This window comes from Hydra vulgaris, chromosome 10 (genome assembly GCF_038396675.1).
Source record: "Hydra vulgaris chromosome 10, alternate assembly HydraT2T_AEP".
Classification (NCBI taxonomy): domain Eukaryota; kingdom Metazoa; phylum Cnidaria; class Hydrozoa; order Anthoathecata; family Hydridae; genus Hydra; species Hydra vulgaris.
The window spans coordinates 16,141,945-16,156,345 of NC_088929.1; the positions used below are offsets into that span (position 1 = coordinate 16,141,945).

The 14,401-nt window shown below is 28.1% G+C and overlaps 1 protein-coding gene across 5 annotated transcripts in view; it reads left to right on the forward strand.

Annotated features, from left to right (window-relative positions):
• Positions 1–14,401, forward strand: part of LOC100200012 (uncharacterized) — a 114,846-nt gene that overhangs the window by 96,919 nt on the left and 3,526 nt on the right. For all 5 annotated transcript variants that reach the window (XM_065807362.1, XM_065807360.1, XM_065807364.1 and 2 more), the window contains 5 exons: positions 4,051–4,653; positions 11,761–11,940; positions 12,378–12,560; positions 12,751–12,921; positions 13,181–13,348. In XM_065807362.1, the coding sequence (XP_065663434.1) occupies positions 4,051–4,653; positions 11,761–11,940; positions 12,378–12,560; positions 12,751–12,921; positions 13,181–13,348 (1,305 nt within the window). The remainder of the gene's footprint in view (positions 1–4,050; positions 4,654–11,760; positions 11,941–12,377; positions 12,561–12,750; positions 12,922–13,180; positions 13,349–14,401) is intronic.

Sequence of the window (14,401 nt, forward strand, 5' to 3'; positions counted from 1 at the left end):
ATATCTTGTGGTTTAAAATGGAAACAGCAAGTTAACGCTGCTTTTAAAGCCGACAATGTGTTGAATGCTATGCTAAATTTACTAAAATTGACAAAAAATGTTTGATATAATTTACAAAGTATACCACATCTCAAGTATTCTTTTTAAATTTGGCATTCACATCATTAATGCAATAATGAGACACTTGAAAAAGTGCCACAGAAAGTTAAAATGATAAGGCTGAGACTTTGAAATATCACAACATTAGAAGACAAAAGAACCAGATCAGATGCTATCAAGTATTTTAAAATAGTGGACTAGGGTCAGTAACGTTTATTAACCTAAATCTAGCTCAATTGATCAATGTATCAGGACTAGCATCCGGTATTCATGGACATAAATCAAGAGTTGAAAAAGAATTTGTCAGAAACTGTGAATTGCAAAAAAAAATTTTTACAAATAGATTAGCATCAAAATAGAACAAACTTCCTAACTCAATTATATCACCCAAAATTGTTATCCATTTCAGGAGAAAATATGATCAGTATATGAAAAATAATGAAAAGGTCAAAAAATAAAAATATAATACTATGAATGAATAGATAAGTGCTGTCCAAATAAAGACTTCTACAGTTGTCTTTCTATTAAACAAACTAAAATTTGCACTTTGTGGTTTATATATCTTTGTATTATTTGTTTGTTTACAACTTAATAACAATAATGTATTAAATTCAGCAAAGGATAAAAATATTGGCAAGTGGAAAATATTGTCCTTCAACTTTCAAGGCAAAACAAGCAAAAACAGCATTACTTTATCATTTAAAGTAGAAAATATAAAAAATTGTCAAAAAATGATTGAGAATGGTGATAAATATTCATTGACTCTAGATAAATGGACTTCCAATAGAAATCAAAGATATATGTATATAACTTACACATGTCAGGTAATTGAATCGAAGACCTTGGAATGATGAGAGTTGTTGACTCAAAGACAACTAAAGATGATCTTAAGTTGATTGAAACAAAGCTTAAAGATTTTGAGTTAAATCTTAATAGATGTATTTCTGGAGTGGTTACAGATGGACCAGAGTATGTCAAACCAGTAGGTTGTCTCAAATAACTCATAAACTATGTATTTCTCATGAAATTTACTTGGCAATAATTGGTGTAAAAAATATGAATGATCTAATAGAAGATAAAGAGTTTTGTTGTGACAAGTAGACACTGCTGATGTTGATGATAATGATTGTGAAACTAATTACCAAACTTCTCTCAATTTGAAAGAATTACCACATAACCAAGAAACTGTTGAGTTATGTGAGCTTGATGGAATTAAAACCAATATTCAAAAAATTTAAATTATTGCAAGGATTTTTAAAAGGTCATCTTTAAGATATGATAATCTTCAATTCTGTTATCTTAATGAGTTTGGTAAAGAGTTGGATTAAATTTTGGATGTAAAAACATATAAGATTTCAATTTCTAAAATGATCAATTTAATTCTAAAAACTGATGAGATTAAAACTGCTAGACATTTGGGAAATTTTTTCAGAAATTATTGAAGCTAGTGCTAATATCAATAAATTTTGTAAAAAAGATTTTACTCTTTTTGGAGAAATTATAGAAATTATTGAAGCTGGTGCTAGTGTAAAATTATAAAAATTATTGAAGTTGTTGCTAAGATGAAAGGCTGAGGAGCTTCACCATTTTTTAGCCCTAAACTCAAATCTAATAAAAAAGGCTTTCTTAAATGTTTTGAATTTTATCAAAAAAAGAAATGGCTGTATTTGAAAGATCAAATGACTGTTCAAAACTGCAAAAAAAATTGCACTGTCTTTTAAAGTCTTTACCACCATCATCAGTTGAAGCAAAAAGATGCCTAAGTGCAGCTGAACATTTTACTACTTAAGTTCAGATCATTATTGAGTGATAAAATGGTTGGCTAAAAATGGTTGGCACGTGTTTTTTACATTTTTACTTGAAAGTTGTTGCATTTTATTATACTTATACTCGCACAAAAATGTTTGTAATATTTCATTATATAAAAAACAACTTTTTATATTTTAAATGAAAAAAATTTGGTGAAGTTATTTTGCTCAACATAATTGATAACCTCAGACACTTTTAGTGTGGAAGTTAGGTCATGATTGCCATATCAAATCTTATACTGCTGATTTAGATGAGCAGTGTGATGTCATACTGAAATAGTCTGCTGCCGGGGGCTTCAGTACATACATCAACTGACAAATAACCTGACTCGCAGTGGAGTACTGCTACATCGACTGAGGGTTTGGGGTGGGGCAGCAATCTTTTCTTTCATTATTCTTTATTTTTTTCTTCTTTTTCTAAAAAAGCTATATTGATTAAGATAAGCAAAAAAAGTGAGCAAATGCTTATATAAATGCGCTATAGTATATATATATATATATATATATATATATATATATATATATATATATATATATATATATATATATATATATATATATATATATATATATATATATATATATATATATGGGTAGAATTCAATAAATACGGCTGCGTATAAACTTTTTTTTAAATATATATATATATATTTTTTAATAATATATAATTATTTCGATATTTCGCTGATCTATCATGATCAGCGTCATCAGGTATAATAGATAAAATAGTTACAAAGAAATCGTTATAGTAAAAACAAACCGTTAAAAAGATAACACTAAAAAGCCAAAACATAATACAAAAAATTTTCTCAAATAACTGACGTCAGCAGATTTTATTAAAAAATGGCCCCCAGGTTTTAGTTGTCACGTTATCACCGTCATCCCGATTGAGAACCACATCACCATTTCTCAACTCCTGTCGAACCCTAGCTTTGCTTATTTCGAGTGACTCTCTGATTTTCCAAGTTCGATATTCTGGGGCTACAGATAATGTTTTGGGGTGCAACCAATCAAACTTACCATGGCATGTTTTGGAATGTTCAGTTGCACCCGAACTGGACCATTTTTCTTTTAAGCTGTTTTTCTGGTGTTCAAAAAAAAAATTGATTTTCTAATAGACGTATTTGTTGAAAATGGCCTCTACAAGAACATTCTAAATAATATTACTATAGACTAATTAAAAAATGGTTCAAAAAACACCACATGTCAACCATTAGATACCCAACCCTTTATAAAACTACCTTGGATACCAATTGTTGGTCCAAAACTTCGTAAAGAATTTCGAAAACAAAACATAAAGGTTATTTTCACATCAACTCCCAATTTAAAAAAATATTTTTTGCAACAATAAAACTAAACTACCACTAAACACAAACCCTGGCGAATACCAGCTAAAATGTTCATGCGGTTCGATATACATTGGTGAAATTAAAAAGAAGGTGATATCGAGATGTATTGAACACCAGAAAAACAGCTTAAAAGAAAAATGGTCCAGTTCGGGTGCAACTGAACATTCCAAAACATGCCATGGTAAGTTTGATTTGCTTTTTAGTGTTATCTTTTTAACGTTTTGTTTTTACTATAACGATTTCTTTGTAACTATTTTATTTATTATACCTGATGACGCTGATCACGATAGATCAGCGAAATATCGAAATAATTATATATTATTAAAAAATATATATATATATTTTAAAAAAAGTTTATACGCAGCCCTATTTATTGAATTCTACCCATATTTTAACGTATAACAAGAAAATGACTTGCAAAGATTATATATATATATATATATATATATATATATATATATATATATATATATATATATATATATATATATATATATATATACATGATTAGTTATAAGAATTTGATAAACTTGTTTAACATTTTCTAAGGTAATAGATGATTTAATCAAAAAACGCAATAAGGGAAAATTATATAATCAAGTACATGTGTTGACTTGTTGTCAAAATGTTTTGTATTTATTATTGTTATTGTAATGTTGTTATTTTTATTGTTATTATTATTATAATTATTTTCATCATTATGATTACTTTTAAATTATTTTTATGTATTTAGATTTAAATTGTATAAAAAATGTATTATTTTTTTAAAGAATTAAACTTGTGTTTTTTTTTAGTTAAATCCTGTTCCAGTATAAACTTTACATTTGTCTTTGTGTTGGATTCTTCATCTAGTATCAGTGCTCAAGAATGGGTTAATGAAAAGCAGTTTGTTTTAAATTTTGTTAATAGTTCAGATTTTGGTTTAAACCCAAATATTGATATTGCTTTGGTCAACTATGGAACTTCTCCTAAATTAGAAACTTCATGTGGCGCTATCACCAATAAAAATGATTTTTTTACTTTTATTAATCTTTTGCAACAAAGAAATGGTGGAACGGCTACAAATGATGCTCTCTTAGCAGCAGAAGCAGCATCAAAAAATTGTACAAAACTAAATGTGTTTCCAATATTTATATTACTCACCGATGGTGTTGAGAACATTGAAAATAATTTTACTAAACGAGTAGAAACTGAGAATCGCATTAAAAGTAAAGGATTGTTATATGTTGGTGCTGTAGGAAACGAAGTTAATAAAACTGACATAAATAGAATGACACATTATATTATAAATGGCCAAGATATGTATTACAACCAGTTTGATGATAGCTTTACTAATCTTCTATCACAATACTCTTCAACTTTTTATTCATATATTTATGGAATATTGGGATGTGAAAGTAAGTGCTTGCATTATGCATATATATATACATATAAATATATATATATATATATATATATATATATATATATATATATATATATATATATATATATACATATAAATATATATATATATATACATATATATATATATATATAACCCTCGGAATTAGTGTCGGCATTCAGCAATGCCAACCTAACTGCCGACCTGAAAGTGTTTGAGGTCGGCAATTTTTTGCCAACCTCTTTTCTATGTTTTATGGTCACACCTTTGTATCAAATAATTATTGCCGACCTCAAAAAGATGACCTTATTTTTCCTAATTCTGAGGGTTGTATATATATATATATTGTGTTTTTGCTATAGTTAAGTTTTTTTTTTATTTTCTCTTTTGTTAAGATTTTTTTCTTTTTTAAAGTTTTTTTTTAGATAAGTTTAGGTAAGTTTTGATAGTGCATTTTTGAATTTTAAAAATATATCAAAAGCCATGGTCGAATCGTCAAAACAAATTATTTTTTGCGTGGTCATATAATTGCGTGCAATCGTACTTCTTCCTGTGAAACACTGGTACAAAAGCAGGTCCACCTATATTTACAATGTGTCTTCGAACCTTGTTAAGAATAGAAGCATCATTAGAAGAACCAGCCCTACTATGACATCAGTATTCCATATAGCAAAAAATAAGAGGCTAGTAGAAGTAGAGAATGGAGTTGGTAGTAAGATAATGGCGAACCCAATAAAGAGAAGCAGCCTAAGCAGATACTGACTTTGCAATTGATTGTATATATAGTTTCCATGAGAGTAGTGAATGGTAGTTTAAGAAGAAGTTAAGTAGAGGACTCAGTGAGACTCAGTTGACTCAATTGCCATTTATCAATATAGGAATTTCAAAAATATTGCAATAGTTGTTTGCAGTAAATAACTGAGTTTTGTTGGAGTTAAAATTTACAGGAAGGCTGCTAGTTCTAAGCTGTCAAAATGTGAAGACTATTTATCAAGACACAAGTATAAGGTTAAGTCATCGGCAAATAGAGTCACTTTAGATGTAAGATTGTCAGGAAGATCATTATTGTAAATAAGAAACAACACAGAACTAAGGATAGTTCCTTTTGGTATCTCAAAAATTACTGGAAAGGATGAAGAGTGTTAGAAAGAAATGATTTAATAATCTTAATACTTTCCATATAGAGAAAGGTGTATCTGGGAAACCTCATCTTTCAGTTACAGTAGTTAGCAAATCTGTAGAACAAGATGATTGAAAACCGTATTGATTGTCAAAGAGTAACTTATTAGACTAAATATGGGTTGTTGTTAGACTAATGGGTTGTTAGAAATTTTTTGAATAAAGATTTAAAAACTGTGTTAATAATAAAGAGAAGACTGTCAATATCAGTTGGTGGGGTCAGAGTGTTTTTTAGAGTTTTTAAAAATAGGAACCAAATTTCTATAAATTCTAAAGTTACCAATATCCAGCAAGCAAGATTTTGTCAAGCACTTATTAAATAATTTAGAGTGAATTGAAGATAATTCTGAAGAACGCTTTTAAAAGACTATGACAAAAATGTTGTCTGGACCACGAGCAGTAAAAAAGATTAATTGAGAAACAACTTTAGCAATAGAAGCTGTAGTAATTTGGGTGTCTAACAACAAGCTAACCTGTTTAAATGCAATGACAGAAAAAGTGAGCCCATTCAAATTGAGAGACAAATTAGAGAAAAGGTTTTTTGCAAATAGTTATTGTTATAGACAATTATTAATATTATTACTATTATTAATATTAATTATTAATACTATAGACAAATTAAAGAAAAGGTTCTTCGCAAATAGTTCTGCTTTATGCTTGGGAGAGGTAATAAGATGAAGGCCATGTATTTGAGATGGAATGTTAAACTTACCCTTAATGGCTTTGTTAAAGATTTTCTCTAGAACCTAACTTCTGATATAAGATTTGAGATTAAGTAAACTGAGAACGTTAATACTTTTTTTTTACATTGGTTACTTGCAAGAGTAAAATATGTTTGTTCTCAAGAGATTTGTTCTTGTGAAAATGATGAAAAAAAGATTACAACTACATATAACAGTTGTACAAGAATGTGATAATCATGGATTAGAATAAGGCTTGACTTGGAACCAACGAGAAGGAATAAAAGCTGCCATACCTACCTTGATCCAAAAGATTATGTAGAAGGTACATTTATCAGCAGAGAAACAAATGATATTTCAAGATTTTGAAAAGAAGTCAAGTAGTAATTAATGCGATAATAAAGTGAGTGTAAAGAAAATTTCATGGTCTAAACCACCTAAAGGAGAACAAAGAAAAACTGAACACAAACTAGGGTCAGAGACAAGATACAAATCAAGGAGTGAAGGTAAGTGATTAGGGTTGTCTGGAAAACAAATCACAAAGTTAACTATCTGAGTAAGAATTTGAGAAATAAAGAACTTATGTGTTTTAGTGGCAGCAGGGTCATTGTTGTTAGAACAAAGCTATTTAGTGTGATGAGCAATAAAGTCACCAATAACAACAATATTGGCAAAGAGATAAAGATAAAAGGTTTGGTCAATTTGAGCAGAAATTACCTTAATTACCTAAAAGATTACAGTCTTAAAAAGAAGAAAAATGATAAAGAACAAAGAGAACGATTATTGGGTGAAAAGGTGCTAAATGAAAGCACATAAAAGAATGGTCAGAGAATTCAAACCTGATTTCATGGCAGATAATTGAATTGATGCATAAGTATATGCCCAGGCCAACCAAGCAGGCCACCTACTGAACACCTTCCCCTCCTGAAGCTTTCAGCATCTCAGCTAGTATGCCAAATAGGCTAGCAAATTTGTCTACTGAACCTTCTGAATAGCTGATTTAATTTTACTACAATCCTACTGATCAACTAGCTTTCTTACCTGCAATTAAACCTTCCAATTAAACTTTTTTATAAGTTTTTTTTTTTTTTAATCTAGCTCTTGATACAACCTTTTCTATACCATCTTTATTTTTTCTAACAATTTACTTTACAACTCTAAACACTGCTTATTCTTTGTCTTCTAAATCTATCATTTTACTGAATGTTCACTTACTCGATTATAGTGGAAACACATGAAACTTTGAGCAGCCTTGTTGAATAAATTATCTGGTACTACAGATAATTTATAATGTTGTTGGGAGTGTTCTACAATAAATGTATACATAAATGTAATTTTATTAGTATTTTCTCATTACCAGTTTAATCTACTAAAGCTTATATAGATATATATTTGCTGACTTTTTCTGCTGACTTTTTTCCATATTGTTTTTCTGAAAAAGAAGAAAAAAACAAGGAATAATAAATAAATGATTGCTGCCTCAAGCCAAACTCTTAGTTGATGTAGAGGCACTAATTGCATGTTTTCCTTATTAAGTCAGTCAATGTATATACTGAGATCCCCAACAACTCTCTATTTCATTATGGCATCAGACTGCTCACTAAAGTTTTATATATATATATATATATATATATATATATATATATATATATATATATATATATATATATATATAAAACTCAAATTTCATGGATAACTCAAACTTTGTTTGAGTTATCTGTGAAAGTCAAATCCTTTCAGCAAATTTCTTCAGTTAACTCGAACTTTTTGTATGGAAAATTAGGAAATCAAAATAACTTGATTAAAATTTTTTTTTATCTTCCCCCTGGTTGAGGGAAGGAAATTTTTGAAAAAAAAAATTCTAATGAATTTCTCATGAATTTCATTTTATTCAAATCTGAATAGAATTGTAATTAAATCTAAATAGAATACTTTACTACAATAGTACAACATAAAAGTAAGTAAAAGTGGCTGTGGCTGAGACTTAAAGGATGCTTATCAAATCATGAGGCAAAAGTAAAAACAAAACAAAACAAAACAAAAATCTAAATAAAATCGTTATTAGATGTAAAATAGTGCTATAATAAAACTAATACAAAATAAATCTTTTTGAAATAAAGTTTAAAAATCACTTATTTTTAAGTTTTGATAAATTTTTTTAATAAAAGATCGCTAGCTTTATAGAGGTAAAATTTTTAGCAAATAATATGAAAGTCATTGTGTTGCTAAACTTTTTTCAATGTTATCTTTTAAGTGTACAGACTGAATACAATATGTAACTTCTTTTACTGTAACATATTTCACATTTTGGATTACTATGTATTATATTTAATGCATATACTTTAGCATCGAATAAAAAAAATCCCATTAACTCGAAATAATACCTCATATAAGCCAAAGTTTGACTTAACAGGAATTCATTTTAGTCAAACATTAAGTCAAACCATTTTCCTTGGATTTGAGTTATCAAGAATTAACTGTGTAACTGTTTTGCACTTTATGTGATCATCAGATGTGTTTTCTTTTCAAAAAAAACATTATTTCAACAAAACGGAAATCAAGATCACAAAACAAAAATTAAAATGCAGTAGAGTGCTTGCTTCATTAGAAAAAAGTTTCAAGTTTGATCCCCACCACATCCCTGGTAGTACCATGTTTTGGAGATATAGAGTTGAAAGAGGGTTGTAACCATAATTAAAGTAGCCTCCTAAGCTCTTATGGCCTTTAAGACAGTGAGTATGTATGTGGTTTGGCTATCTCTTTTAAAACTTGATTATTTTTTTTCTTAACAAAAGCATTAAATTTTAATAGTTTCAAAAATTAGTATTATGTTATGTAATGTAGATATGTGGAATAACCTAAAAAATTTTTTGTTTTTAATGTTTGGAAAAGTTTATGCGTCAAGGAGAGGGAGGTTCATTTTGTAATAAAAAATGCGTACATACGCAGAAGAGGGGGGAGTTGTTAAAATCAAACAAGTGGATACAAGGGGAGATGGGTCATTTAGGGGGGCCTGATCTCCTAATTGATCCTCCTTTAAAAATACAATACAGTGTAAAAAACCTCCTCCAATACAATATAGAGTCGGCTTAGGATATTATAACGTTTGTACGCATTGATGTTATAACGTTTGTATGCATGTATATTATAACGTTCGTACGCATGGATATTATGGATGCCTCCTAAGCTAACACTGTATTGTATTTTTGTGTATATGTTTTTTGTCACAGTTGTTTATAATGTCTGATGATTGCATAAAGTGTGAAACTTCAAGTCATATTTCAAATTGTAGTTATTTACTCACTATTCTAATATATGACTGCTCTACTTTTGTATTGAGCACTGACTACCAAAAAAGTTAGATATCAGCCATTGAATACAAAATCAAAAACAAAAAAACCGCTAAAAATTACAAAATACTGTGTAGTGGGATCTTTATGTCGCTAAACGACATACTTGATGGCAACCAAAGAAAAAATAAAATATTAGCTAATCACCGGTGTCAAAAAAATATAAGAGGAATTTATTCTTGTGTCTGCATTTTGAAATCAACTCATATCGTTTATTTAACAGGTTTTCACCTTTATATGTTAAAATATAGAATTTTATGTATAAACAAAAATTACAAATTTTTAATGAGGAGTTATAAGGATTGCAACGTTTCACAATTTTCCACTTAATTAAGGGTGTAAACAATTTGTCTTTTATGTCCCAAATTTCTTTAGACAACTCGGTATCATTTTTATATTTGTTAATGTTAAAAGATTTTAGGTGATTAGCATACCAAGATTTGAATGGAGTTTCACATAAACCAAAATATACTTCTTTTTTTTTGTAGTCAGGTTTATTTGACGCCATGGTGGCTTGATAAATGATGGCAGATGGATTTGTTGACACAGTTTCATGTTTTTCCCTCATCTTTACTTTGGCTATATAATATCCTGTGATTGTGTGAATTAATGATGGACTTGATGTTTGACATACATGAGTAGCTTATTTTGATGGTATTTTGATTAAATATCTTACAAAGTTTATGACCTACTTGAAAGTGCAGGTCTACCATGTTTAAAAAACAACTGCCTATTTTTGTTGCAACATTGGTACTGAAAGGTGGGTTGTACCAGATTATATTGTGATTTTTGAATGGGATTGGTTTTTTATTTGAATGGTAAGCGAATTTGCAGATAAAACCTGATTTAAATAATGCATCTTGATAAGGAGGAATGGATTGTTTAAAAATCTTTTTGTTAGAAGAATTGGTTGACAATCTTAGTTCGTTTGAGACCCAACATAACATAATTTTGAAAAACTTTTTTTTGATAATATTAGGGACCTATATAATGTTCGAGGGTCGGTAGCAACCCCTTAAAATATTTTTTATTCAAAAATTTCTTAAATCTAGCATTTTTTTAATTATATACAACATATTCAGGGGGTGCCAGCAGTCATTTTCAGAAAAAGTTGTTTTTAGAACCACCTTAATATATATATATATATATATATATATATATATATATATATATATATATATATATATATATATATATATATATATATATATTATATATATATATATATCAGGGATGCGGAGTCCCAAAAAGGACTCCGGATTTTAAAGTCACAAAAAGATTACTTCATCCTAGTTTTTGGTATCCAAGAGTTCTAAAAATATAAATAAGTTTATGGATTACTATTAGGAAAAAAATTAAGACTTTTAGGTTAGAGGAACAATCATTTTTTGAACCCGAAGTCCTTAGGTATAATGGCGGCAAGGACTCCAGGACTCCGGGCTTAAAAACAATAAGTTTCAATTCATTTAATCTCATGAATTTTTTTCTTATAGCAGATCATAATTCAACAAATATGTTTAGAGCTTCTGGACACTACAGACTTGGAAAAAGTAGAGTTTTAAAGCCGGAGTCCTTTTGGGACTCCGCATCTCTGATATATATATATATACAGCTTTCGGAATTAGGTCGCCATTTGGCAATGCCAACCTAACTGCCGACCTAGAAATTTTTGAGGTCAGCAAAAATTTGACAACCTAGTTTCTATGTTTTATGGTAAAATCATTGTATCAAGTTTTTTTTTGCTGACCTGATGCCAACCTCAACCAGATTAAGGTCGGCAAATTATTGCTGACCTCATTTACCCTAATACTGAGGGCTGTATATATATATATTTTAATAGAGTTGATGTATGATGATATTATGAAAATTTTTTCATAATTAAAATTAGTATTATTAACAATTACTTTTCAGCAAAAGGACAATGGACAACTTGGAGTGATTGGAGTGCTTGTTCTGTAGTTTGTGGAGTAACTGGGTATGTCCAACGTATTCGATCTTGTGTAAGTCCAATGACAGGTAAAATCCAGGAAGATTGTGAAGCTGATGGAAATCTTACAAAAATAGAGTTAAAAATTTGTTCAGGTCCATGTGGTAAGCTAAAAAATTTTAATTTAATTTTTTTTTTAATAAAATAAAATATTATTCATGTGTGTGTGCTTGCCACAAACATAAGTGCTATGTGTATGTGTGCTTGCTATATAAATGTTTTTCACTTTTTGGAAAAGAGTTATTTTCATTTTCGAGTTACAAGTTTGGGTATGATTATTGACCATTTTATTGGAAGGACTTATGTTTTTTGATTATTTTATTATAATGTTTTTTCTTTTTATTAGAAAGTTTATTTTTTAACTACAAGAAATTTTTATTTTTAAACTGCTTTGCTTAAGCAAATACAAGTTGCAGTGGTAAACATTAATGTTGTAGTAAAATCTGTCTACCTAATTTATTTATATTCTTGAATATTAATTTTTATTTTTAAACAAAAATAATAGAATAGACTCTTAAATTATGGTCTTTTTGTCATTAAGGAACATGGACAAACTGGGGACCATTCACTGACTGCTCTGAAACTTGTCAGTCAAAAAATGCAAGTGTTCCAACTCAATCTCGTCAAAGGTTTTGCTTAAATAACACACTTGAGTTATGCTTATCTGACAATGGTTTAGGAAAACTTCAAACTATACCATGCAATGTTGGTGTAATTTGTCCAAGTTGGTTTTTTTAATTTTACAACTTTTAAATTGTTCTAATTGCGTTCACTGTTGCTTGTATTACATTAAATTTCAAATATTTAATAATAACTTATAGTAATTTATTATTATATTAAATAAAGCATTAGTCATATATTGATATTATAATTAGTAACAAGTTAATAGTTTTGACAAACAAAATTTTTTTCAGTTAGAGGCACTTGGAGCTCATGGGGAGCATGGTCTGCCTGTAGTGCTTCATGTGATTCAGGAGTGTCTCAAAGAGAACGTAATTGTTCTCTTCCTTTCCCATCAAATGCTGGCAGTGACTGTATAGGTGATAGTGTTCAGAAAATAGTGTGCAAACTTTTTAACTGCCCAAGTAAATAAACATTTTTTTAAATTTAATATTCTTGTTTGGTTTAATGTTTAATTTTTTTATTACGCTTAGTTGACAATGTTTAAATGTTTAAATATAAAAAGCAATAGTATCAACCAATATAAAATTTAATTAATACATCTATTTATCTAATATATTTATTATATATTAATATAATATTATTAATTAATTAATATAAGGAACTAATATATATTATATATATTTATTACTATATATATTTACATACTTGTTTTAATGCTAGAGGTTTGTATGATTCCTAAACGATGCAGTTGCTTAAATGCTACAAAGTGGAATTATGTTCCAACATTTAATCAATTTCAAAATCAGGGCATAGCATTAGAGACAATAGACAAAATGGTTGGCTATTTGAATTCTTATGCTGAAGATAATGTTAATGCAACTTGTAAAGGTTAGATTTTTTTATGTTTCATATTTTTTCAATATCTTACTGCCATCCAATTTTGCAACTTCTTTTTCTATACCAGTTTTCCAACCTTGTAATTTGTCCATTTTGAAAGAAAATTGAAATTGAAAACCACTCACATTCATTTCATAAGTTATTGTAACATTTTGTAAGTTTAATTCATTACTTTAGAATCTACTAAAGCAACCTTAGTGAAAAAGTTAAAAGCATATCATTTTTAAACTTTTCTCTAGTTGCACAGTGATCCAGGACCATGCCATAAATACAAAAAAAAGTTTTTAAATCCTAAAATTTAAATACATATGATATGTGTAGACCAGATTTAAATTTTCAAAGTCCGTTATTTTTTTGAATTTTATCTAAGGAGGGTTTGAAGTTCAAAAATTCAAGAATATTAATTTTTTTAACAGCAATATTGGTCCAGAAACTTTTTAAAATACTGACTAGAAATGTTGTAGATTTTTTTAAACATTTGTGTGAAATATAAAAAGTTAACATGAAGTAATTTAAAAAGTAAGAAAAACTTACAAAAACACAATTTACTGCAGGTTTAATCATTTTTTTTTTAATTTTTAATAAGATTTTGATCAACCAGGAAAACTTTTGCTCATGTTTGCGTGCCACTAAATTTTCTGCCTAAAATTAAAAAAAAATCTGTATAAAAAAGTTATTAAAAAAGTTTTGGAACTTTTCTTTTGCTTTTTTAACGATAGAGTTAGTTCAAACATGATGCATTTAAAATAAAACTCTGACTTGCAATGTTTTGATATGTTTTTTGGTAAAAATAAATAGCAGAATATTCTAGAATAAAATAGAATAAGAAATTCTCGAATCGAAAAAAGCAAATAAAAGTTTGAGCTTGGATAAAAATTTAAATAATCAAAATAAATAACATTCGTGAAAAACTAAACAATTTGTAATAGTTTTGAGACCAAAATTTGAAAAACAAAGACATTTTTGATTACTTGATTAAAGAAAAATATGAAAATAAATATTTAAATTTAATTAGTGAGTAAAATTTGTATATTGATTTCTCAA